Source organism: Myotis nattereri, assembly GCF_964212035.1.
Source record: "Myotis nattereri genome assembly, chromosome: 16".
NCBI classification, from domain to species: domain Eukaryota; kingdom Metazoa; phylum Chordata; class Mammalia; order Chiroptera; family Vespertilionidae; genus Myotis; species Myotis nattereri.
The window spans coordinates 4,978,258-5,005,030 of NC_138091.1; the positions used below are offsets into that span (position 1 = coordinate 4,978,258).

Consider the following 26,773-nt stretch of genomic DNA (forward strand, 5'->3'; position numbering starts at 1 on the left):
ATTCCTTTATTAACTCTAGTAGTTTTTGGTAGAGTCTTTAGGATTTTTTATATAAATATCATGTCATCTGCGAATAATGAGAGTTTTACTTCCTCCTTTCCAATTTGGATGCCTTTTATTTCTTCTTCTTGCCTGATCGCTGTGGCTGGGACTTCCAGTACTATGTTGAATAAGAGTGGTGGAAGCAGACATCCCTGTCTTGTTCCTGTTCTTAGGAGAAATAGTTTTAGTTTTTGCCCACTGAGGATGATGTTGGCTGTAGGTTTGTCATATAGGCCTTTATCATGTTGAGATATGCTCCCTCTATTCCCATTTTGCTGAGAGTTTTTATCAAAAATGGGTGTTGGATTTTGTCGAATGCTTTTTCTGCATCTACTTGTTATGATCATGTGATTTTTGACTTTCAATTTGTTTATGTGATGTATCGCACTTGTTGATTTGCATTGTTTATTGAATATTGTACCAGCCTTGTATCCCTGGAATAAATCCCAGTTGGTCAAGGTGTATGATCTTTTCAATATATTGCTGGATCTGATTTGCTAATATTTTGTTGAGGATTTTAGCATCTGTGTTCATCAGGGATATTGGCCTGTAATTCTTTGTTTGTAGTGTCTTTATCTGGTTTTGGAATGAGGATAATGCTGGCCTCATTAAAGAAGCTTGGAAGTGTTCCTTCCTCTTTAAGACCAGGGCTTGTGATGTGATAAATAACATGCAGCACTCTGCTTTTCCTGCACTAAGATCGATGCTGTCATTAACAGGTACCCTTTCCTGGTGTCCTTAGTAGCTATGCATATTGTTTAGGATCTTTTAAGGTGTTTTTTTGTTTTGTTTTTTACTTTTTGCCCTTTAAGATATATTCTACCACCTTATATATAAACCAATAAAACAATTATTTATATTTTGATAATCATCAAATCTATTGAATCGTTGATCAGCTGCCTCCTGCATGTCCCCTACCGGGGATCAAGCCCACAGCCCAGGCATGTGCCCTGATTGGGAATGAAACCGTGACATAGGTCGACACTCAAACACTGAGCCATGCCAGCCAGGCTGCAATGGCCAGTTTGGTTCCATGGTTAGAGCCTTGCGCTGTAGTCCGAAGGGTCACTGGTTTGATTCCTGTTCAAGGGCATGTTCCTCAGTTTTGGTACATTCAGGAGGAAACCAATCGATGTGTCTCTGAGGTTGATGTTTCATTTTTTAAAAATATATTTTTATTGATTTCATAGAGGAAAGGAAAGAGAGAAATAGAAACATCAATGATGAGAGAGAATCATTGATCAGCTGCCTCCTGCACACCTCCTACTAGGGATCGAGCCTGCAACCCAGGCATGTGCACTTGAGTGGAATCGAACGCAGGACCCTTCATTCCGAAGGCCAATGTTCTATCCACTGAGCCAAACCAGCCGGCATCGAGATTTCTTTCTCTCTCTGTTTCTCCTCCCTCCCTTCCATTCTCTAAAAAAAAAAAAATTGATGAAAAAAATCTTCTGGTGAGGATTAAAATAGTAGTAGTAGTAGTAGTAGTAGTAGTAGTAGTGGTAGTAGTAGTAAAGGGAAAAGTGAAATATCTCCCTTTACCTTAGACCCAGAAATAACCACCATTTATGGCTTATTATATACCTTTCTAGATGTTTTTTTAGCATAAAAGTGTGTGTGTGTGTGTGTGTGTGTGTGTGTGTGTGTGTAGAGAAAGTTTTGTAAATTGGAATACACTACACATTATTCAGATACTGGCTCATTTCACTTTGTCATTGGAATATAATCCTTAAGGGCAGAGATTTTTTATCTAGTTTGCTTGCTAGTATATCTCTCATCTAGAACACTGGCTAGCACATAGTTATATAGAAGAAGCTCAAGAAATATTTGTTTAGTGAATGAAGGACTCTCAAAGACATCTTTAAGTTTCAGTATTTGGGAAAATAATTCATTTTTTTAACATTTTAAAAAAATATATTTTATTGATTTTTTACAAAGAGAAAGGGAGAGGGCTAGAGAGTTAGAAACATCCATGAGAGAGAAACATCGATCAGCTGCCTCCTACACACTCCCTACTGGGTATGTGCCCGCAACCACGGTACATGCCCTTGACTGGAATTGAACCTGTGACCCTTGAGTCCACAGGCTGACTCTCTATCCACTGAGCCAAACCGGTTAGGGCAAATAATTCATTTTTAAGGCTACATTATATGCAACTATTTATTTAAACACACCTCTATTGATGGGCATTTAGCTTAATTTGTATTAAACTTATTAGTGAAATTCTTTTACAAATTTTTGCCCACTTAGGCAGGGGTCCTCAAACTTTGTAAACGGGGGGCCAGTTCACTGTCCCTCAGACTGGAGGGCCGGACTATAGTTTAAAAAAAAAAACTATGAACAAATTCCTATGCACACTGCACATATCTTATTTTGAAGTAAAAAAACAAAACGGGAACAAATACAATATTTGTATTTGCATGTGGCCCGTGGGCCGTAGTTTGAGGACCCCTGCACTTAGGCTTTTTCAGTATAAAGAGTGTATCTCGATTAATTGTCGAATATCAGGAATCACTCTAGCTAGTGAGGCAGAAAGGAATTACCGGGAGGGCGGGAGGAGAAGGCCCTAGTCTGCGCTGAGCTTCCGGGAAGGGTTCCCAGGCTGCCTCTTTTCCTGAGTGCTTGCCTAGGACTGTCGTTTCTGTCAAGATCTAGGGTCAGCGTTAGGGCACACCAGCACCGCTGCATCCTTGTCCGCGTAGCAGGTACGGCTCCCAGGTTCCTTCACGGTGTACCAGGGGCAGGATTTCCTGCTTTAAGACTGAAAACATTTCATGGTATGTAGATACCACATTTTCTTCCCCCCACCGTACTTTTATTGGAAACAAAAGCGAAAAGGTGAGTGGCAGATTGTCAGAAAACTTGGCTGAGTTAGTGGTTGCTCCTATGCCGTGGAGGCTGTCTCCTCCCCTTGAATTTAGTCTGGCTCTTTGACTTGCTTTGGTCGGCAGAATGGAGCAGAGTGATTTTGTATAACTTATGGACAGAGCCTCAGAAAGCTTTGCAGTACCCACTTTTACCCTCTTGGATAGCAAAAAAGTCAAATGTCCCCGAGAGAGTAGCCTCGTGCGTAGAGAGAGGCCGTGGAGGAAGAGATGACAGAAAAAGAGGGATGCCCGGTGCCACGCCCTCGCAGCCACTGCCCGGGGGGGTCCTGGGGGTCAAGTCCTTGCTGAACTGCCCTTGTCAGAAGTACATGTAGCCAAGAAGAGCTGTTCCTGCCACCCCTGCTCAAATTGCAGAATTATGAGCAAATCGTGGTTTTTAACAATTATGTTATGGTAATTGAAATAGTTTGTTTTAAATTGAAACAGTCGATTCATATAGTACCTCCTTAATGAAACTGGGTAAACGCCACATTTTTAATCCATTCATCTGTTGGTGGACATTCAGGTTGTTTTCACCTCTTGGCTAGTGAGAATAATGCTGCCAGGAACCTGGCCGTGCAGGTGTCTCTTCAAGATCCTATTTTCAGTAATTTTGGATATATATCCAGAAGTGAGATTGCTGGGTCATATGTTAGTTCTGTTCTTTTTAAATCCTCACCCAAGGATATGTTTATTGATTTTTTTCTAGAGAGAGGAAGAGAAAGAGAGAGAGAAACATTGATGTGAGAGAGAAACATCAATCGGGGATCGAACCTGCAACCTAGGTAGTGTCCTGACCAGGAATTGCCCCTGCAATCTTTTTGGTGTACAGGACAATGCGCCAACCAACTGAACACCCCACAGGGCTGGTAGTTCTGTTTTTAATGATTTTAGGAACTTCCCTGTTCTTTTCCACTGTGGCTGCACCATTTTACTTACCCACCTACAGAGGGTTATAGTTCTTCCACATTTTGCCAACGCTTGTTATTTTCTGTTCTTTTGTTATTGTTTTATAATGACCATGCTAACAGGTGTGAGATGATATCTCATTATAGTTTTGATTTGTATTTCCCTGATAATTAGTGATGTTGAGCATCTTTTCATATATCTGTTGGCCATTAAGAAACAGTATTTTTACACATATCCTTGAATATGCAGAGAATATTCCAGGAAGATATTCACAAAGCTGATTAGTAATGATTACACCTGCCTAGTCAGTGTGGCTCAGTGTTTGAGCATCGACCCATGAATCAAGAAGTCACAGTTGGATTCCCGGTTAGGGCACGTGCCTGGGTTGCAGGCTCGATCCCTAGTGTGGGTTGTACAGGAGGCAGCCAATCAGTGATTCTCATCATTGATATTTCTCTCACTCCATCTCCTTTCCTCTCTCTAAAATCAATAAAAACTTTTTTAAAAAATAAAATAAAATAATGATTACCCCCAGGGAGAGGAACAGGGAAGGCAGACTTCCTTTTAGCTGTGTGTCTGCTCTGGACCTTTTGAGGATCATGCCAAGTGCGTTTATTATCTTTTCACACCAATACGTTGTTGTAAAAGCTCCTCCTGGTGATTCGGATGAGCTTGAGAACCCGTGTACGTACATGTATGCACACCTGGCCTGAGCTGGTCCTGATGTCACAAGTTCACCTGTGCTGCTGTGCCCTTTGGTTTTGTAGAGGCACTCAACCTACAGCGGCGTTCGCCCAGCCAGCAAAGGAGTGGCCCAGCGCTTGGACCTTCCCGACCTGCCCCTCTCAGGTAAATCGTCTTCAACGTGATCACTTACTTTTTTGGGGGGTTCACTTTTCTTAGCATGAACCGAGCTTAGAAAAATAGTCCGTGGCGTTTATTCCAGACGATTTCAAGCTCTCAGGGTGTGTGATGAGGGGTGAGAGCCTGCTTCCTGCATGGTGCCCTTCTCCCTGTCAGGGCTCCGGGGCAGCGTCCGGCTGGGGGAGCTGTGTGTGTGTGTGTGTTTGTTTGTTTTATACTGAATCTCAGGAAAATGAAAAAAGTATTTTAAGAAAAAACTTAGATCTGATTCTGACAGTCTATTGCTTCCATAATTTCTAAAATATGACTTTTGAGATATTTTTGTCTTTGAGAATAATCCTCATCCACGTATTGTTGAAAGTCACATCTTGACAAGGAAGTGCTGGTTGTAGCTGTAGTCCTCAGTGTCACATGTTCACTCCTGCTATGCCTCCCCCGCTGAAAGCCACGCAGAGTTACGGGGCACTCGGTAATAGGGCACACGGTTACGGGGCGCACGGTTACGGGGCACGGTTACGGGGCACTCGGTTACGGGGCACACGGTTACGGGGCACGGTTACGGGGCACACGGTCACGGGGCACTCGGTCACGGGGCACACGGTCACGGGGCACACGGTCACGGGGCACTCGGTTACGGGGCACACGGTCACGGGGCACTCGGTTACGGGGCACACGGTTACGGGGCACACGGTTACCGGGTACGGTTACGGGGCACACGGTTACGGGGCACTCGGTTATGGGGCACACGGTTACGGGGCACTCGGTTACGGGGCACTCGGTTACGGGGCACACGGTTACGGGGTACACGGTTATGGGGCACACGGTTACGGGCACTCGGTTACGGGGCACAGTTACGGGCGCACGGTTACAGGACACTCGGTTACGGGGCACAGTTACGGGCGCACGGTTACAGGACACTCGGTTACGGGGCACACGGTTATGGGGCACTCGGTTATGGGGCACACGGTTACAGGGCACACGGTTACGGGGCACACGGTTACGGGGCATGGTTACGGGGCACTCGGTTACGGGGCACACGGTTACAGGGCACACGGTCACGGGGCACACAGTTACGGGGCACTCGGTTACGGGGCAGTTACAGGGCACATGGTTACGGGGCACAGTTACGGGGCACACGGTTACGGGGCACACGGTTATGGGGCACACGGTTACGGGGCACTCGGTTACAGGGCACTCAGGTACAGGGGACCCAGGAGTGGGACTGCTGGGTTTGAGCCCGCACTGCCACCTGCAGCCTGGCTGTGGCCATGTTATGCCACCTCTGTGCGGTGCTCCCTCCTCTCCAGAGTGCAGAGAAGGCTGTCTGCCCAGTAGACGGCTGCAAAGGTTGAGTGGACTTGGCCCCGGGGCCTAGTGCTGCAGCACGGTCGCTCTTGTCACCGGGCCCACTGTCTCTGCACATCGGCTCACCTGCAGGACAGAGACCTTAGCAGCATGTGAAGGTTGTCCAGACTACACACCTGAGCCATTTATCTCTGTGTCTGCGTGGCCACTGTTGTGAGGAAGCAAAAATGACAAGGACACTAACTGGCTATTTACTGGTGCCTGTCGGAAGCAGAGAAAGCCAAATATCGGTCGCATAGGTAGAAGTCCTTTGCTCTTAAGTAAGATAGAACTTGTGTAACACGGTGTGAATAGAAGTGCATTTCTACTGCACTTCTTTCGGATCATGGTCACGCGTGGACAGATTTAATTCTGAAAATAGTTGTTTTTATGAGATAAGTTTCACTCTTTGTAAATTCTTTTACCTTACTGCCTTATTTTTTCCCTTCTGAGTTCTGTTTTCTTGTTCATGGAATTAAGGATTTTAGACTGAGATAAATACTGACATCGAGAATTTCAGGTTACCTGGGCCTGTGGCTGCACTGACATGGAGACAGGGCCACACTGACTTTAAACGGCTCCAGGACCAGGATGCGAGTTTTCCTCATTTTCTCCCCCAGCGTGGCCTTTCGGTCATGAGGCTGGTGATTGCTCTGATTCACAGCTTCATAAAGAAATGATAAAGGTTTACAAAGGATTTCGCTTCATAGTAATGATGCCAGGAAGAAGGAAATGGTGACCAAGGACCAGTGGGTAGTCCAAGGTTGGCAGAGTGAGAAAAACAGAGAAGGGGTGAGTGAGGCCCAGAGCAGGTTGCTATTCCTGTGCCAACCGAGTGACCCTCCGAGGAATGGAGGGAGGTCAAAGCAGAGCACTGGGCGCCTGCCGGCTTGCCTTCTGCACGCACTGAGCAGTGTGACGGGAGCAGCTTGCCTGCTGGCACAGTGCTGGGCGTCATAGGCACGTGTGGCTTTGACTGTGGTAAATACCTATGACATAGCATTTATTATCTTAACCATTCCAAGTGTAGTAGGTGAGCTTTTGGTCACAATATTTGTGTCTTTTCCGTTCTTCCAGCCTTAAAATTCCCATTTGTGTAGAGAAAGCCTTCTAATTGACCAGGTAAATGCTGACGCTGAGACCACAGCAGCCATTGCCTCCGAGTGACTAGTTCGTTGGCAACGCCCCGCTCCCCACCTGGCACTGTCTGCCCCACCTGGCACTGTCTGCTGGGTGCTTCTGTTTACTATCCGAGAAGGATTACATGTGAAAATTGCTTGCTTTCAGGCTGGACAACACTGAGTCATCAGAAACTGTAGAAATGGGATTAATGTGTGTTTTTGTTGTTTTCTTTAGTGGTGTAAACACTGTTTTCCCCTGCTCTTCCAACTCCCCATAATTGGAGGCTGTTAGGTGTACGAATAGTATTTTCTTCCACGACTATTTAAGGTGCCCGAGGAGGTGACTGAGGGCTCGCCTGTGGCACTGAGCAGGTTGCTTCATTCTCTGAGCTCCCCTTTCCTTTGTAAATACAAACTAGACAGCCCAGAACAGGGGTGGGCAAACTTTTTGACTCGAGGGCCACAACGGGTTCTTAAACTGGACTGGAGGGCCGGAACAAAAGCATGGATGGAGTGTTTGTGTGAACTAATATAAATTCAAAGTAAACATCATTACATAAAAGGGTACGGTCTTTTTTTTCAATAGTTTTATTCATTTCAAACGGGCCGGATCCGGCTGGCCGTAGTTTGCCCACGGCTGGCCCAGAATGTTCTCCTGCCAGATGCCTTGGGGCCCATTAAGAAATGCCAGTGGAATCAGCCTGCTTTGTTACCTGTTTTGACTCAGACAAATGTGACAGCCGAGAGGAGCCTGAAAAGACTTCCTTTTGCTTCTTTTTAGAAAGTCAGGCTTTTTCTCCTGTGAAATAATTGTCGTTCTTGGTTCCCAGCTCTGCCTGCTGCCACCTGTGACCTGATGGTCCCTTAGGCACCTTCCCACCAGCCCCCTCTCAGATGCCCATCAGTGAAAACCAAGTACTGGCCCCAAGGAGAGAGCTGGCTTCGTGGGCATTGACCTGTGCAGTGGCACAGGCTCTTAATAAGGGCGCAGGCCCAGCGCTCTGGTGCGTCTTGAAATTCTGAATGATTTCTAAAAGGGAATAATTTGGCATTAGTCCCTTTGAATTATATAGTCATCCCTGCCTGAACAGTCCTTTCCAGAAAATATCACTTCCCTACTTGCATTTTTATTGCTTATCCAGAAACTATATCTGTTACATATTTGTATTGGGAATAAAAGGAGAATTGTAGTGTACAAACTCAGGTACCACGTTTTAAAAAGTGCAATGACCAGTCAGACCCTGTCCTTTGGGAGTAGTGATCGTGTTGTTGTGCACACAGGTCTTCTAAAGGGAAGAGCTGACGACCTGAAGCCAGACCCTTACCTCCGCAAGAGCCCCTCCCTGGAGTCGCTGAGCAGACCCCCGGCCCTGGGCTTCGGAAGCACGAGGCTGCTGAGCACGTCCACCGGGGGCTTGAGGCCACACAGCAAACTCAGGTACCACGTTATAAACAGTGAGAAATCAGATAGACAGTGGGCCGATGCCCTTGGGTCTTCCTTCGTTTATGCCTTTTGTTACAGAATTTACCAGGCAATCAAAAAATACACAGGAGTACCCAGAGATACAGGAAAACCCCATTTATATCCAGATGTACTAGTACTGTGACTCAGGGGAGCCTGTTTCCAAATTCTGAGCAAACCAATATGGAGGAAGTTTTCTTTTATACCCTTTGGCTTCTTTGTCCTCCAAATAAGGATCAGACTTCCGGACCTTTCACGGGCTTTGCAAAAAGCCCCGTGTGTTGGGATGACGCCAGCACTGATAACCCCCTCTGGGGGTTGTATATGGTTCATGGTTTATGGCCTCTGTAAAATCTAAGTATTTAGGTAAATAGGTCTTGCAAGACCAGATAATTAGAGAAGGGGCAGTGACTAGATTATAGGCTAACAGGAATGTGCATTAAGGATATTGATTAACTAGGTACAGAGTCAGGCTGCTAGCTCCCTCCCCCCCAAAAAATGTCTTATTTTCCTCATCATTCCTGGCCCCCCTTGATCCTCAAGCTGATTTTCAGCCTTGGGGATTCAATAGAAGACTCAAAGCTAGTGAGTATGGTGTTCAGCAACTTGATTTTTTTTCATTTTTATTGCCCAAAGGATTATGCTGGCAGTCCAGAGATCTGGTCTGGAGTAACATCCGAGGCTTCAGGGCTTATTGATTCTCTCTATTAGCTGTTCTAAAACCTGTTGGCTTTCTTAGAGGAAGGGAGAGGGAGTCTATACAGGTTTCTTCATTTTCGGCTTCAGAGCAGTTGGAGTGGTGAGAAGCACGTCATTCCTCATCACTTAATGGTCACTGTACTTCTACACATATTTCCTGGATGAAAACAGTTAAGACCCAGTGCCTGCCTTCAACAAGGGAGAGGCTCTGCACAATAGGTGCAGAGTGACGTGAGGGCTGTGGGACAAGGAGCTAGCTGGTGCTCGGTGCTGCTGTTGGACCAGGAAATCGGGGAGAGGAAGCAGCAGTTCTGCCGGGGCCTGCAGGGGTCCGCGCTCTGGCACGAGCCGGGACGTGGTGTTAGTCCGTGAGACTGGACCGCGGGCTGCAGTGGTTGGGGAGCCGGGCGCGTGTGTGGTAGGCTTCCCGCCAGTATGGGCTGGGAGGTGCGTCCTTAGGACATCACACCAGGAAAGGCTGCCGGGAGCCACAGTGCAAAGGCCAGCATCAGGTGCTGGCACTGGTTTTGGTAAAGCAGTGGGAGCCACCAGGCGTGTGGAGGTCTGGCTTTGATGTGTGTAGTGGTAGTGGGACAGTAAACAGTGGCTGCAAGAAATGGGAGGGGTACTGCTAAGGCTGTTTAGCGGGTGCTTCAGCGGGAGGTGAGGGCTGGAGTGGGCAATGGAGTGGGCAGAGACCGCCGGGTGGGCACGAAAGGCTGTCTTTGCTATCACAAATCTGCCACCGCCTCCCCTCCGTCATGTCCTGCTTCTCCGCGTGGAGTCAGCCTCTGGAACACTGAGTGCTTCCTGTGCAGCCGTGTCAGACACCTCCGCGTGGGTCCACGTTCCACCCGTCTCCGGTTCTCCTCAAGCTAGGCCCCCGCCCCGCCCCGCCCCCCCCCCCCCATGTGCAGAATGGCCCTGCCCCTCAGTCAGCAAAGCCTGTTCTTCCTCTGCCTTTGCAGCTTGATGCAGGCACTTCTGAAGCCACCAAGGTTCCAGCCGCAGGGTGTGCCTTGTGGCCTTGAACTCCTGAGCACCTCTCCTTCCAGGGCAAACTGTGATGAGGTTTCACTAACCACCTGGGGGCATCAGCACCCCCTTTCTTCGCCTGAGGCATCGCCCACTCATTTGGGAGTTTAATTCACTGTGCATAGCAGCATGCCTTCGCCCTTATTAAGACTATAATTTAGTGGATCTTAAATTCTTTATGTTACATTTTTATGTCATTCTCAATTTCTTGTGTTGTGGTACACCCATAGCATTTCACTCAATAAATAGGTAGATATTAAAAATAGGTAGATAGCTCGGCTGGTATTGATCAATGATTGAGAGTCGACCTATGAACCAGGAGGTCACAATTCAATTCCTGGTCAGGGCACATGCCCAGGTTTTGGGCTTGATCCCCAGTAGGGGACATGCAGGAGGCAGCCAATCAATGATTCTCTCTCATCATTGATGTTTCTGTTTCTCTCTCCCTCTCCCTTCCTCTCTGAAATCAATAGTAAAAAAAAAATTATAAAAATCAAACAAACAAAAGAATAGGTAGGTAGATGAGTATACAGAATTGGCTATCTTCGGAGTAATGGCTTTTTAACAGACATTGCAACTACCATTATTAATATTATAAAAGGATTTTTTGAAAGTCTGAGTAAGTTCAGCTCTTGCCATATCTTTGGGTGTAGTCATTATTTTGGCCCAAATAAATGAAGGCATATCATTCAGAGGTTTAATTTAAAGCTCCAGGTATTAAATGTCAGTCTTGTTTATGTGCAAGAGATTGAAATAATCAAAACAGGTTTGTGTGTGTGTGTGTGTGTGTGTGTGTGTTTTAAAATATATTTTATTGATTTTTTGCAGAGAGGAAGGGAGAGAGAGAGAGAGTTAGAAACATCGATGAGAGAGAAACATCGATCAGCTGCCTCCTGCACACTCCCTACTGGGGATGTGCCTGCAACCAAGGTACATGCCCTTGACCGGAATCGAACCTGGGACCTTTCAGTCCGCAGGCTGACGCTCTATCCACTGAGCCAAACTGGTGCTAGCCAAAACAGGTTTTAAGGACCAAAATTAGTGCTATTCTGAAATGGGTCTTTTATACTTTATTTTATTTTTTCGAGTTGCTCTTTCCTTTGTGCCAGAACTGCATACAAAAAGGCTATTTGTGTATTAATATGCTATTTTTACTATACCCTTAATCGTGAAAGCTTAAATTAGTGAAATTAATTAGTTACTTATTTTTATATTCATGTCACTGAGACAAACCAATGGCAGGATACAAATTACCTTGGAAGTTCTCATCCTATTATTAATTTTTTTTGCAATCTTATCTAGGTTGCTCTGTTTTTAAAAGAAAACTGTTTGGTAAATGTTTAGTCATCCATTTATACAGAAACTCTTTCCCAAATACTCATTTCAGTCTTCCCTCGTTTGTCAGGCCTAGACGTTCATCTCTAGGAAATGGAGTAAGCCCGGGCCAGGCACAGCAAACACAGGCAGCGTCACCAGAACTTCATAGTTAACAGAAACTTGTGGGTTTGAGTTTACAGATGTGTCAAATAGAAGGAAAGGCAGGCATCACATTATACAAAAAAAACTTTAATTCAAGTATAAAGTTTTCCTTAAAACCTCCCTACCTTGATGCAGATTGTGACAGTCTAGAATCATCCCATTACTCCTTTTAAATCATTTAACATATCTTTATTAAATATTGGATGGATACAAAAGAATAAAATATGTGTAAGGTATAAGGAACATCAACCCGATGGAGAGCAACCTGGACACCACCTTCCAGGCTCAGGAAAAGGAAATTAACACTTTTGAACTTCCCGTCAGCCCCTGCCATTTGCAGCACTTCCTGTCCCTTCCTCGCCCTCCTCCGAGGTCACCACCATTCTGAACTTTGTGTGTTTTTCTTTACAGTTTCTCCATGTATTTTGTGTACCCAGACAATACAAATAGTATATCAGTTAAATTGCATATTTAAAATTTATTTATTTAATCCTCACCTGAGGATATTTATATATTGATTTTTAGAAAAAGAGGATGAGAGAGAGAGAGAGTGAGAGGGAGAGAGGGAGAGGGAGAGAGACCAATGTTGAGAAAAACCAACGTGAGAGAGTTTTGCCTCCCATACTAAGCCCCAAGCGGGCATCAAATCCAAAATCTAGGTATGTACCCTCACCAGGAATCAAACCCATACCCTTTTGGTGTCTGGGATGATGTTCCAACCAACTGAGCCACCTGGCCAGGGCATATTTGCAACTTTGGAAACATAAAAACATTGTTGAAGTTTCTTAATTCAAAATGTTCTTGCTATTCATTGAAGTTATTACATACATCTGTAATTCATTGGGTTTTTATTGCTATATAGTATTCTATTATGTAAATATCCCCAGTGTATCCATTTCCCTGATGATGTGCATTGGTTGTTTCCAGTGTTTGCTATTATAAGAAGTGCTGCTGCTGTTACCAGAGATTGGACTTCGGTTCAGGAACCTCGGTACTTGAGTTCTGGCTAAGAAAGAATTCAGAGCCAAGACTCAGACTGTAGGAGGAAGTTTATTTGGACAATCACAGAGGCAGAATAAGTGAGCTGTAGAAGGGGCAGGAAACAAGTTACAGAGGCAAACGAAGGGACTTGGAGCTCAAGGAGGAGAGAGGCAAGGAAACCAGTGGGGAAACCAGTGCTCCCTAGAGAGGGCCTTGCTGGTCCTCCATCTAAGGGCTTTCAGGGGAAGCCCCAGGGGAGGATCTCAATAAACATTTGTCACCTTTCCAGGTGTGCCCTTTCAGGGTCATGGTCTCCACTGATGGGTTGGCACCAGGGCAAGGGGTCATTTGTCATTGTAGCTGGTCCTAAGGTCAGTCGCTTGTCTGGTTTTGCTGCTTTTCTGGGCCTGGAGCAGAAACACAACTGATGTTATCCCTAGGGGTTAACGCTAAGGGATTGGTCATGCAAGGGCCCACACGTAGTTGCATGAAGCCACTTTTTGGCCTCTTGTTCCTCCTCCAAGGGGGCCTACGCATGATTAGTGACATGCCACGGGAGGAAAGGTCAGGGGAGGGTCCGAGCTGCATGACCAGGGATATGCTGGGGAGGAAAGTCACTTGGGGGCGAGGTCCTTGTTTTCCCAGTTTTGCCTTTGCTAGGCACCGGGACCTTTCTGCCCTGGCGACCTTCTGTACCGGGCCCATCGTCCTTGCTCTCCTCGTGCCTGTCTGACTGCCCACCACACTGCTGTGAACATCTTGTGCCGTGATGATGCACACGCCAAGGAGTAAATCCTGCTGCTCTCACGTTGTCGCTGCGACAGTTGACACTCCAGAGAGGCCCTGCCCTATCCCTGCTCTCCTACACGCGGTGCCGGGAAACCGCGGGCTGTTCCAGTGGGATGGGAATATAATCCCCCTTACCTGGCTGCCTCATGGAAGAAACCATGTGACCTTAAGTCCCTTTCAGTATTTGGGAATTTTAGGCAGCATAACATTGCCGTAGACGTTTATAGAAAAATCGAGGACGGGCCCTTGAGCCCTTGCTCCTGGAAGATCACTTCCTGTGGTAAATGGGGGCTCAGGGTTGAGTGACTGCACCAAGAACGGAGGAGCAGGCGTGTCTCCTGTGGAGTTTGAAAGCCCCCTTTTGAGTAACTTACAGACTTTGCCTTTCACCTCCATTCCCAGCATCTCCCCCCCACGCAGCCAGTCCTGTGTTTAAATGCCCTCTCACCTGCCTGTTAGGTGACACGCAGGCGTAAGTCGGACCCTGCCACTCGAGTTTTTCTGTCAGTATCTTTCATTAAAATGATACCGTACTTAAGTAAATAAGTAAAAGGCTAGATGGCAAGAGCAGCAGATGGACTTAAAAATTTTTTAAAACCTATTTATAGACTTCAATAGTCAAGAAAGACAATCTAATTTTTCTTTCATACCCTGAGACATAAAAATGTATTGCTAACGTGACTGATTTGGTTGTTTTTCTTTGGCGTTTACTGAAATGACCTAGACTCCTGCCTTTCTAATATGATTACTTATTTCTTACATAGTTGAGGGCTCTAAACATTAGCACCTTCTCTTTACTGTGCGCTCCTCTCTCTAACCAGTGTGGAAAGGAGAGACCCTCTGGCTGCGCTGGCCCGGGAGTACGGCGGCTCGAAGCGCAATGCTCTGCTGAAATGGTGCCAGAAGAAGACAGAAGGCTACGCGGTAAGGGGTGTGCACCTGCTTCCCAGCAGCTCTGGCACTAGCCGTCCAAGCCCGTGTGTGTTCTGTGTATTCCTGTGCTCGTCTAGGCCAGTGTGCGTGGCGTTGCCATCCGTCAGGGCTGGCGGGGTTGCTGTTGTGCGCGGCCCAGAGGTTTCCAGACGGAGGCCGGTGGGGTGGGAGCCAGTCTGCACTCCAGCCACCTCGCCGCGTCCTGAAGTGCAGAACTGCGTGTCCTGTGGAAGGGTTCCTCCTCTTTGCTCAGAGGAGAGGTAACCTCCCCAGCAGCACCCAGCAGGCCGCTCCGACCTAAGGCACAGCTTTCGCGGAATCCTCTTCCCAAAAGGGACCCTTTTCCTATTTCCCATCGAGGTCCCGTCTCGCTGAGCCCTCAGCATTTCTCTGCTACTTAAAGAGTTGTTTGCATTTAGGTTAGGAATTTCAGTTTACCAGGACAGTGTTTTCTGTGAAAGTTAGACAAGAAAGTAGTATCTGATGTAATGTTAAGCTTTTCATACACAAAGATAAAGTGCATCAGCACAGTTTCGTGAACAGCCTCACTCACATGCAGAAATCCAGCACCGCCCGTCCCTAGCCCCTCCCGACGCCGGACATAGCTGTCCCCCGGTTGTCTCCCTCGGAGCTTTCTACAAAAGCACACACCCCTACGTGCTAATTTAGTTTTGCCTGCATTTGAACTTCATAAAGTGAAATTTTAAACTGTAATATTGCACCTGCCGTTTGGGGAGGATTTTGTATTTTAATGATCAGATGATCAAAATGAGATTTCTGCTCCACCATTGGTGGGGGTGTGTATGAATGCCGCCTCTGGGGAGGGAAATATGTGTCAGGAATCTCAAAAATGAGTATGCCCTTTAGCTCAGGAATTGTGTTTCAAGAAAGTAACCGTGAATGCCTATGAAGATAGAATTTTGAACAAGTTGATTATAGTTTTATTTATTTAAAGTTATTTTTAAAGAACTGGAAATAATACAGATTTCTAACAATAGGGGAATCAAGCTTAAAAATCTTGCTTTGTGCAAATACATTTAAAGGAACGAGAAAAAGTGTGCCCATTATATTAAGTCAACAGATTCTAAAGCAATATAGTATGCTTCCAATTCTATAAAGGTAATTTATCTAAATGTTATACTAACATTAACAGCGGTTATCACTGGATGAGTACTTAAATTTTATTCATGCTTTCCTGTGAATTTTTCATTATCTGCAATGAACATGTAAGTTTTTAACAGAAAGAAATATTTTAATTGCAACTTTTTAAAGGAAAAAAGCCGGATCCAAAAGGCTACATACTATATGGTTTCCTTTATATGAAATGTCCAGTGTGGGCAAAGTAGATTAGAGGCTGAGGGAGGGAGGCCAGGAAGTGACTGGGCACAGGGTTTCTTTAGGGGTGATAAAAATGTTCTGGAATTAGTGATGTTGGTTGTATGACCTGTGACTGTACTAAACGCTACTGAATTGTACATTTTAAAAGGTAAACTCACCTGGCTGGCATGGCTATGAACCAGGAGGTCACGGTTTGATTCCCGGTCATGACACATGCCCGGGTTGTGCACCAGGCCTCTAGTACAGGATAATTAAACCAGATCTTTCTGAGGAAACTTTGAAACTGGAAGAACAAGGCACCTTAAGGCATCACAGTGTGCAGAACGGGCTTGGGAGCCTGCAGGGTAGGCCCGTCCACCTCTCTGCTGGCCACTTCATAGCCATGTGGCAAGTCAATTTTTTTTTAAATATATTTTATTGATTTTTTACAGAGAGGAAGGGAGAGAGATAGAGAGTTAGAAACATCGATGAGAGAGAAACATCTATCAGCTGCCTCCCGCACATCTCCCACTGGGGATATGCCCGCAACCAAGGTACATGCCCTTGACCGGAATCGAACCTGGGACCCTTGAGTCCGCAGGCCGACGCTCTATCCACTGGGCCAAACCGGTTTCGGCAGCAAGTCAGTTTTTATAACAGCATCTTTTTAATTAAAATATAAACATAAATGACTGATAAAACTTTTTCAGAAAAAGTGACACTTTCCCAAATAATGTCCTTACCCTGATTTGCACATACTATAACTCAGAATCTTTTCACTTTGGCCTGGCCCATCTTTTTAAAGACTGTAAAAATGAATGTTTTATATCATCAGAGCTCTGCCATTTGAGGTAATGAAATAGAGGAATGTGGGTGTGGCCCTGGTACACGGGATTGAAGTCCTGCAACCACACGTTTCATAAATGAGCTTGATTGGAGCACAGCCACCTGGTCGCTCACTCATTGCCTGTAGCTGCTTTTATACTGCAACTGCACGGGAGTGTAAAACTATAACCTTTAAAACCAAAACTCTCCTCTACCTGGGCCTGTACGGAAGTTGACTGGCCCCTCCCTTAGATAAATACGTACACAGCATCTCCTATTGTTCACATCACATTTGGTTCTTGCATCTCTGATTGTAAGAAGCAAGTGTTCAGATAGCAAGAGACTTAAAAATTTATCTGAATTCGTTTGGTTTCTGTTGCAAGAAATGGTTTGGGGGGGGCTAGCGCTCACAAAGGCATAAGTAAGTTATCTTGGAACCTGCTTTTAGCCAACTAGCTAGGAGCTACATATTCTTCCCTGTTAGAGAAGAAAGCAGCCTTTGTATTCTTCAAAGCAAATCTTATTTTGCATCTGGAAAGAGCACCCATGTAGCTGGCCAAGTTCTGTTTTTCTGTCTCCGCGTTCCCACAGGCAAGCACTCGCACATGCGCGTCCGAGGGCAAGTGGCCTGCGCGGTGCCGGCCATTTGGGGCTCTAGTTGTTTTCTTTCTGGAGACAGGCCCCTTGAGAGCTACATGCACAATTCAAAGAATGTAAAATGCTTTGTTTTATTTATTGTTGTGAAAGTGGTTCTCTTCTGACCTCATCATAAAGATAGATTCTCAGTAAACGTGAATGTCATTATTGGCCTCTACTCTGCTGAGGCCCTTTTTTACCCACCGTCTCAGCTTCTGCAGCTGCTTATGACACACAGTGATTTAAGCAGACATTTTATTTATTTTTTATGTTTTTATTGATTTCAGAGAGGAAGGGAGTGGGAGAGAGAGATAGAAACATCAATGATGAGAGAGAATCATTGATTGGCTTCCTCCTGCACGCCCCACACGGGGGATCCAGCCCACAACCTGGGCATGTGCCCTGACCAGGAATCAAACCGTGACCTCCTGGTTCATAAGTCAACGCTCAACCACTGAGCCACGGCGGCCGGCTGTGTAGACATTTTAAATGGCACGAGGTATTGTCGTATATTCTAAGGCAAGTAGAGTTTATTTGGAAGGTGAAGATGAAAGGCTTTATTTCACAAGCTGTGGTGGACATACAGTCAGCTCTTGGCAATCCATAAATCCACTCAGCTGTATCTCCGAGCCCCATGCTTATGAGCCCCTTTCCCATTCTCCGTTGTATGTGCGTGTATGAAGCTGTGAGGAATACTAAAGGGTGTGGAAATACCAGTGAAGTTGTTACACAGCAGACAGGGGGTGGGGGTGGGGGTCCTCCCACCTTCCTCTGTGGCACAGGACAGAGGAGCAGCCCTCACGGGTGTGCACAGCCTGAGCTGACCAGTCCACCTCTTCCCAAGAGTTTGTAAGGAGAACTGGGAGCATGTGAAACTCAAAGGCTAACACAGGCCAAATAAACAAGGTTTAAGTTTATGGGCCGCAAAAAAAAAAATCTTCAATTTTCATAGAAATGTAGGTTTATTTCAATAGAGACCTGCTGAATACAAAGGGCTGAAATAAATGAGTCATCATTAACATAAAATAATAGAACATTTTAATAAAAATTAATATTTTTTGAACATTAACTTACCAGATAGCGAATACCTGCACAAATTAATAAGCGTAACGCAAATAAACCTATTTTTCTTGTTCTCCGAATATGAAATATTTCCTGTTGCGCACACCAAACAAGTCAGTCCAAGACTAATGACGTGGCCATCGGCTGCTAAAATATTTGCTGCTAGTATTAGTGGAGAGAAATGGTGCACCTGCACATAAGGTGTGTAAGGGGAATGAATGCAACACGATTATAGTAATCAGTCATTAGCGAACGTTGTAGTTCGTTTTTTAATAACTAGAGGCCTGGTGCACGAAATTTGTGCACGGGTAGGGTCCCTAGCACTGGCCGGCAATCAGGGCCGATCAGGGCCTTCCAGCTGCTGGCCAGGGTCTTCCTTCATTCTGTGCTGCCCCCTGGTGGTCAGCACACATCATAGTGAGTGATCGAACTCCTGGTCAAACTCCCAAGGTGACAATTTGCATATTAGGCTTTTTAATAATATATAGATTATATATAACTGGATATTGTAAAAATTAAGTTATGAAATTTTTATTAAGATGTTTCTTACATACCATTATGTTGGCCATGGGCCGCGAGTTTGACATGCTTGGTCTAGAACACAGGACTCAGAGGCTGTTGGCAGCTTATTTCTCTACAGGAGAGTGAGTGACAGGCCTGAGATGGCTGTCCTCACAGAGGCTGTTTTCAGCGCCGGCCTTGATTGGCATCTGCTAACTTGGGTTTTAGGAGGGTGGGTGTCCACCACTCCCAGCACGACGAGAGCGGCACACTGGGCCTGACTGGGTGGCACAGTGCGTGGTTTACGCAGAGCACCAGTCTCACCGGGAGGCAGTCTCTCCAGCTCGGCTGCCCTTGGGCTGGTGCTCGGCTGGTGCTGGGATGTCCCTTTATGCCTCTGTCTCTCGCTGTCTTTGATCCTGTGTCCCATGTCCTATTCTTTCCTTTCTTGTTTTGGTTCCTCCAGTATCTTCCTGAGAAAGGACTCATGGAAGATAAAAGTTTATGACTTTGCATCTTTAATTACCCTGACACTTGATGGACTCATTGGATAAAATGTTTTAGGCCATAAAGTACTTTCCTTTATAATTTTGTAGGCATTGCCCCATTGCCTTTTAGTTTCCAGTGTGGCAGCAACAACAGGATCATCCCAGTCCTCTGTGTGTAATGTGTTGTCTCCAGGGCTTGCAGGCGACCCTGGCTGGTCCACATTCTAAAACTCCAGGGGGATGGGCCTCGTCCGCCAGGCCCTCGCTGCACCTCCTCGATAAGATAACTCATGACTTAGTTTTCTTAAATGATTTTGTTGGTGATTTCTACTGTTTTCTTTCCGGAACTCCTCCTAGCCTGGTCCTCTAATTATATCTCTTTTCAACTTTTTTCCATTTCTTTGTTTTGCAGTTTTGTTTGAGACACTTCCTTAACTTCATCTTCCCAAATCTATTAAATATTTTATTTCTGCCATCGTGTTCTTGTATCATTTTAATTTTTAAATCTTTAATTGTGGTAAAATAAGCATAACAAAATTTACCATCTTAGCCATTTTTAAGTGTACAATGCACTAGTTCTAAGGATACTCACATTGTTTTGCAACAATCTCTAGAACTTTCTCCTCTTGCAAAACTGAAACTCTGTACCCATTAAGCAACAACTCCCTGTTCCCTTGACAACCACCATTCTACTTTCTCTTTCTATGAAGTTGACTACTTTAGGCACCTCATATATATGGAATCATATAGTATTTGTCCTTTTGTGACTTGCTTATTTCACTGAACACAATGTCCTCAAGGTTCATCCATGTCATAGCACATGTCAAAATCTTTTTTTAATTCTCACTGAGGATATGGTTTTGATCTTTAGAGAGAAAGAAGAAGGAGAGAGAGAGAGAGAGAGAGAGAGAGAGAGAGAGAGAGAGAGAGAGATATTGAGATTAGAGAGATACATCAATTGGTTACCTCCTGTGTGCACTCGAACCCACAGCCTAGCTTTAGACCTGACCAGGAATCAAGTTTTTGGTGTACAGGATGACACTCCAACCAACTGAGCCAATCTGCCAACTTTCCCTGGAAGTCTCAGATTTTGTTAGACGTTAAACGTATTAACTCTCAGCCCTGACCGGGTGGAGTGTCATCCCACACACCAAAAGGTAGCAGGTTCAATTCCCGGTCAGGGCACATACCATTTCAGGTTTGATCCCAAGTTGGGGTGCATATGGGAAGCAACCAATCAATGTTTCTCTCTCTCTCTCTCTCTCTCTCTCTCTCTCTCTCTCTCTCTCTCTCCATTTCTTTCTAAAAAAGAAAACAACAACAAAAAAAACCAAAAAAGATACCAATAAGAAACATAGCCTTGTCCTAGCCAGTTTGGCTCAGTGGATACAGCATGGTTCTGCAGACTGAAGGGTCCCAGGTTTGATTCCGGTCAAGGGCACATGCCTGGGGTTCGATCCCCAGTGTGGGACTTGCAGAAAGCAGCCAATCAATGATTCTCTCTCATCATTGATGTTTCTATCTCTCCCTTTCTCTTCCTCTCTGAAATCAATAAAAAAAATATATTTAAAAAAAACCACATATCCTTGAGTGAGGATTTAAATATATATGTACAAATACATACATATACATATACATATACATATACATATACATATACATATACATTAGGGGCTCATTGCACAAATTTGTGCACCTTGAAAGGAACTGTGGGCTGCGAGGCTGGGGTGAGCATAGGGGCGGGGCTCGGCCCATCCTCCATGCCCCCATCCAGTCCCTCCCACCATGGCCCAGGTCCCCTGTCTGCCGGCAGCCCTGCTCCCACTGCCACCACTCCCACGTGCTGATGGTGCCGGCCCCACTCGCACCCATTGACGGTGTGGAGCGATTGGGGCCGGTGCGAGTGAGGCTGGCGCTGTCAGTGGATGCGAATGGCGGCGGCTGCCCCGATCACTCCTCAGGGGTGATCGGGGCTGGCAGCTGCAGCTCACACCCATTGACAGCGCTGAGCGATCAGGAGCAGCTCCAGCGCTGGGCAGGACCATGGCGCACAGGAGCAAAGAATTTTCAGTAACCACCAGATGCTCTCCCCGATGACAGCCACTAGCCTTGGTCTGGCGCCCCATTCACCTGCTCCACTATCCTGCCCTTGCCAACACCCGCCATGTTCCGCACGCGCCCCCTGGTGGTCAGCATATGTCATAGTGACTGGTGGTTCAGTTGTTCCACCGTCCGGTCTATTTGTATATTAGCCTTTTTAAAAATACATAAATATTCCCCAACTTCTCCTGAATATTCTGAATCTTTATTGATTCAGAGAGGAAGGGAGAGGGAGAGAAATATAGACATATCAATGATGAGAGAGAATCATTCATCGGCTGTTTCCTGCATGTCTCCCACTGGGGATTGAGCCCACAACCCAGGCATGTGCCCCTGACTAGAATCAAACCCAGGACCCTTCAGTGCTCAGACCAACACTCTATCCACTGAGCCAGACCAGCTAGGGCATATTAGCCTTTTATTATGTAGAATATATAGATATGCATATATTTTTTAATCCAGAAATAGGACAGTCATATCAGATTACTTTTGGCATTTGTTGAGCAATCCATAAGGTGTTTTCTCTTTTAACCCATTTATGAACTATGTATGTATTACATTATGTGTTAATTTCCTCGTTGAGGAACCATTCTTAGGTTCCTGGGGGCAGAATTCCAACTTAGTCGTCGAATGTGCTATCTAGTATGGCATATTATTCCTGGGGGAATCTCTGCTAGTAATAAAGGGACTTGGCTTTTGCTTGGTTTAGGTGTAAATGAAGTTTTGTGTTAATAAGACCTGATTTTTTTGGTTATAATGTTAGCAAGCAAAAAAAAACCCCAATCAAACAAACCCTATCATGTGGACATAGCAAAAAAAGTTCAGTCGTGTTTGCCGCCTTCTCCAGCACGCCTGGGGGATCGGCTCTCTGCCAGGAGGTACCTGTCACACTCTGGGGCACAAGACTCTGACGCTGCCTCTGACAAATGGCAGCCTGGACTTTCCTGAAATTTTGCCTGGTAGAAGTTGGGGAACCTCTCATTTAGAAGTTTCTATTTTGCCTGGCCAGTGTGGCTCAATGGTTGAGCATCAACCCATGAACCAGGAGGTCACAGTTTGATTCCCAGTCAGGGCACATGCCCAGGTTGTGGGCTTGATCCCCAGTAGGGGGCATGCAGGAGGCAGCCAATCAATGATTTTCTCTCATCATTGATGTTTCTCTCTCTCCCTTTCTCTTCCTGTCTGAAATCAACAAAAACATATTTTTAAAAAATGGAAGTTTCAGTTTTCCTGTTACCTAGAAGTGATGGCTTACATTTTCCTTGAACCGCATGCCCTTCGTATGGACAAGTCTTTGCACGGACCTCCTGGTTACGCGGAGGGAAAGCGGGTCCCACGTGGTGCCCGGGACCCAGCGTGCATGGCCCAGGCTGCCGGCGGTGTTGGTGAGGCCCGCTGGGCCCGAGGGGGGCATCGGTGCGTGGCCAGCTGATCCATTGACATCCGAGTGAGGTGCATTGAAGTCTCTTCCTTTGATTGTGTTTTTTGTCAAAACATTTCATTTCTAAGAGTTTTTGCTCTAGATATTTTGAAACCAGACCTAAGGGTTTGTGGCTCTTACATTTTCTTGATAGGTTTTACCTTTTATATCAGTTAAACCATTTGACTAAAAGTGTACATGTTTATACTGATATCACTGTCCCATTTCTGTCCAGCTTTTATCGATGATGTATCATTATACTTTATTCAGTCTTTCCTGCGTTGCTTGCTGTAGGTGTGCTTCTTATAGTTTAGCTTTATGTGTAACCTGAAAATTCCTCTAACAGGATTTAGCCATTCACATTTCTTGTAGCTTATTAGTGTATATTTTGTCTTATTTCAGCTACCTTATTTTATTTTTTAGTATACTTTTTTTAAAAACATTTTTAAATATATTTTATTGATATTTTACAGAGAGGAAGGGAGAGAGATAGAGAGTTAGGAGCATCGATGAGAGAGAAACATTGATCGGCTGCCTCCTGCACACTCCCCACTGGGGATGTGCCCGCAGCCAAGGTACATGCCCTTGACCGGAATCGAACCCGGGACCCTTCCATCCGCAGGCCGACGCTCTATCCACTGAGCCAAACCGGTTAGGGCAATTTTTTAGTATACTTTTATAACTGGTTTTCTTTTTCCTGACTTCCTCACCTACCTGGTGAGGCATGTGGTTGAAGGTGGGGAAGCTCAGACATCCTTGCCTAAGAGTCTGAGTGGCAGATGGGTGATCATGTGAAGTTTAAAGCTACAGTCAGCTATCAAATTGGAATATTCATTTTCCATCAAAATCAAAGTTTTAACATGTAGGGCTAAAGAAGCCGGTGGAATTAATGTCAGTGGCATTAGTATCTTCACCTCCCTCCGTCTCCAGAACCTTTCCATCTCCTCAGGCTGAAACTCTCCCCATTCAGCATACCATCGCCCTCCCCCTGCCCCCAGCCCAGGCACCTTCCCTTCTGCTTCATTTCTGTGAATGTACTGATTCCAGGGGCCTCATCTGAGGAGCCACACAGCATCTGGCCTCCTGTGTGCAGCCTGTTTCACTTCTCACCGCGTCCTTGCGGTCCGTCTGTGCTGTAGTTCCTCAGCCACTCAACACCCTTGTGGGTCCTCCTGGGTGAACTTACAGCAGGGCCGCCCCAGTCTCCCAGAAGCACAGCTCTGCAGACCACTCACCACCATGGCTTTGAAACGTCGCACGGCCCTGCAGACTGAACTAGACCCACGTTTGCAGTCTGTGGGAGGGTCTCCTTTCTCACATGGGAAGGTAGCTGCTCTGTTTTTCCTCTCTCAGAGGTACAGAAGGCAGTCCCCTCCACCCCACCCCAGCACCACTAAGGGAGGCCTGGGAGAGCAAACCCTCCATGCCCTGAAGGAAAGGGAGAGTGTTTGCTCACCCAGGACTGGGCTCCAGAGTTCTTTAAGTCATAAAGTAGGTGCTGAGGAACCCGAGGTAAGAGGGTAACAGGCAGGGAGCAGGTTGGAATGGAGGCTGGGCTAGGTTGAGCAGGACAGCAGGGACCCCACCCCCTCACCCCTGAAGGAGTCACTGTTGGTCAGAGGCCCAGCGCAGGGCACATCTGTGGAGGGCTCAGCCCAGCCACCCTGGAGGCAGAGGGGGTCACTGCCTGCTGAATTCTAAGGAAACGCTGGGGAACTGAGGGCGGGACCTGGCGAGCTTCAGAGAGAACAGACTCCACTTACAGGTCTTGACACGAGTTAGCGGAGTCTTCTGCCTCGAGATGACTATTTAAAGGAAACATGGGCATCCCGATGTGGCCAGGGCACACTTTTCATGTGTGTAGAGTGTTAGGCGTCCTGCCAGCTTCAGGAAGTAAAAGCAGGTTTCCACATGGAGCCGGGTGAGAGTGTTTCTCCTGAGGCTGATTTCAGAGCTTTGTCTTCTCCCCGACTCCCAACCCCCTCCCTCCCCTCTCCGGGCCATTGGCCAGCGAGGCCAGCAGCTGGCTGCAGTGTGGCGCCTCCACCGCCAAGCCCCTCTCCCGTCCTCTGGGGCGATGGGCCCGAGTTCGCTCAGTGCGCTCAGTCCCCCAGGACAGCATGAGGGCTGTGTAAGCAGTCACAGCCTGGGAGCATCTGCAGGGTGTTTGTGCTGTTCTCTTATTCATGAGATGTTCATCTGGGAAAAGACGTTATCTAGCCACAGACGTATGACTTCAGAGACTGAATCCCGTCTTTCTGGGAAGTGGGAGGTGAAGATTGTCTGTCCAGCATAAATTAAACTTGGTCTTGGAACTACATTCTGTAGAACAAATTATTTAGTTTTCATGTGTTGTAACTGGACAAACAATGGGTCCGTACTGCCTGTCACTACTCGAGCCAATTAGGCAGAGACAGGGTTGAATCATATATGAGCATTTATTCCAGTATTGCCGGCAGTATGGGAGAGCAGCAGGTTAGCCACAGAAATCTGCTCTGCAGCCCTCGGTGAGCCAGCTGCTTATATGGCAAAGGGCAGTGTTCAGATATGAAAAGGACTAGGGGCCTTCACAGGGCTTAGTGATGTGCAAGGGCTGGGGTTACAGGGGAAAGAGCCAAAGGGAGTGCCAGGTGGGCAGTGAACAGGTGAGCAGGCTGGAGGTCTGCAAAGGCCTGCGGGTGTGCAAAACGGACTAGGGACCTTCAAAGGGCTGGCGACTCTGGTTTCTGCAGCTCAGTTGTTCATCTTTCCATGATGACAGGCAGCTCCAAATGGGGGGAAGGCTCCAGGGCAGCTGCAGCCAGGGTAGAACATGCCTTTTTTAATCAGAATAAACCAATCCTGCTAACAGAGCATGGCGCATATTTCTTACAGTTCTAGCTGGTTCCCCAGCATTCTGTTTCTGGCCCCTTGCAGTATTATTTTCGTAGTAAGCACGTCCAAAAATATGGGAGTGCTGTTTCCCTTAAAACAGATTCTCCCTTACTAAAAATATTCCAGTTGGAATGCTGGAGCATCAGAGCGTGGAAAAGAACCACGCAGTTCTCTGAACTCTGTGGATCCTCCTAGGAGTGTGTAGGGAGTGAGCAGCCATCATGTTGTGGGGTGGGGTGTCTAAGGTACAGGTGGGGGACCTCTTCGAGGGCAGTTTGGTAGAATCCAGCGTAATTCATCCCACGTGTGTGCAGAGTCGTTACAGAAGACGGAAACAGCGTAGGCAGCCCGTTGTGTCCATTCTGTGATGACCTTTCCGTGACCATTAGAAGAGAGCGAAGTGGCTGATGGTGAAAAATGAGCTAGTATTTCTTGACTATTCACCATATGACAGGTGCTGCTCCAGATGCTTCCCATGTGACTTGCGCGTGTAATGTGCACTGCATCCTGGGAGGGGCCTGCTCCATGCCCACTGTACGGGCGAGGAAACCATGGCATGAAGAGGGTACGCCAACGATCACACAGGTACAACTAGGAAGTGATCGCCAGGGTCTGTCTGGTTTCATAATCCATCTCTTAGTCTCTGAGCTTCACTCGTTCTGTGTGTTGTGAAGGCCCTATCCCATTAGATCTCCTAAGTGGAGGCAGAAAGCAGGGTGCGTGCTACCGCTTGCATTAAAAGAGGAAGGAAATGTGTGTGTGTGTGTGTGTATGCGTGTGTGTAGTCGTGCTGTCCCATGTGGTGGCCCCTAGCCACATGTGGCTCCTAAGCACGTATAAGGTGGCTTACTGAAGTTTAAATTTTACTTAATTTAAGCTAATTTTAATATTGAAATTAAATATTGGCTAGTGGCTATTGTATCAGACGATGCAGGGTAAGGCTTATATGGAAGAGTGCAAAAAATCATTGTATCTTGTGGTTTTCAAACTCTAGCAAAAGCTCCGCAGACACTGTGGTTGGAAGA

The 26,773-nt window shown here is 46.3% G+C and overlaps 1 protein-coding gene across 1 annotated transcript in view; it reads left to right on the top strand.

Annotated features, from left to right (window-relative positions):
* The window catches only part of SPECC1 (sperm antigen with calponin homology and coiled-coil domains 1), a 247,101-nt gene that overhangs the window by 189,541 nt on the left and 30,787 nt on the right, over positions 1-26,773 (top strand). Inside the window, exons 10-12 of the mRNA XM_081110787.1 lie at positions 4,586-4,667; positions 8,429-8,585; positions 14,414-14,516. Of these exons, the coding sequence (XP_080966913.1) occupies positions 4,586-4,667; positions 8,429-8,585; positions 14,414-14,516 (342 nt within the window). The remainder of the gene's footprint in view (positions 1-4,585; positions 4,668-8,428; positions 8,586-14,413; positions 14,517-26,773) is intronic.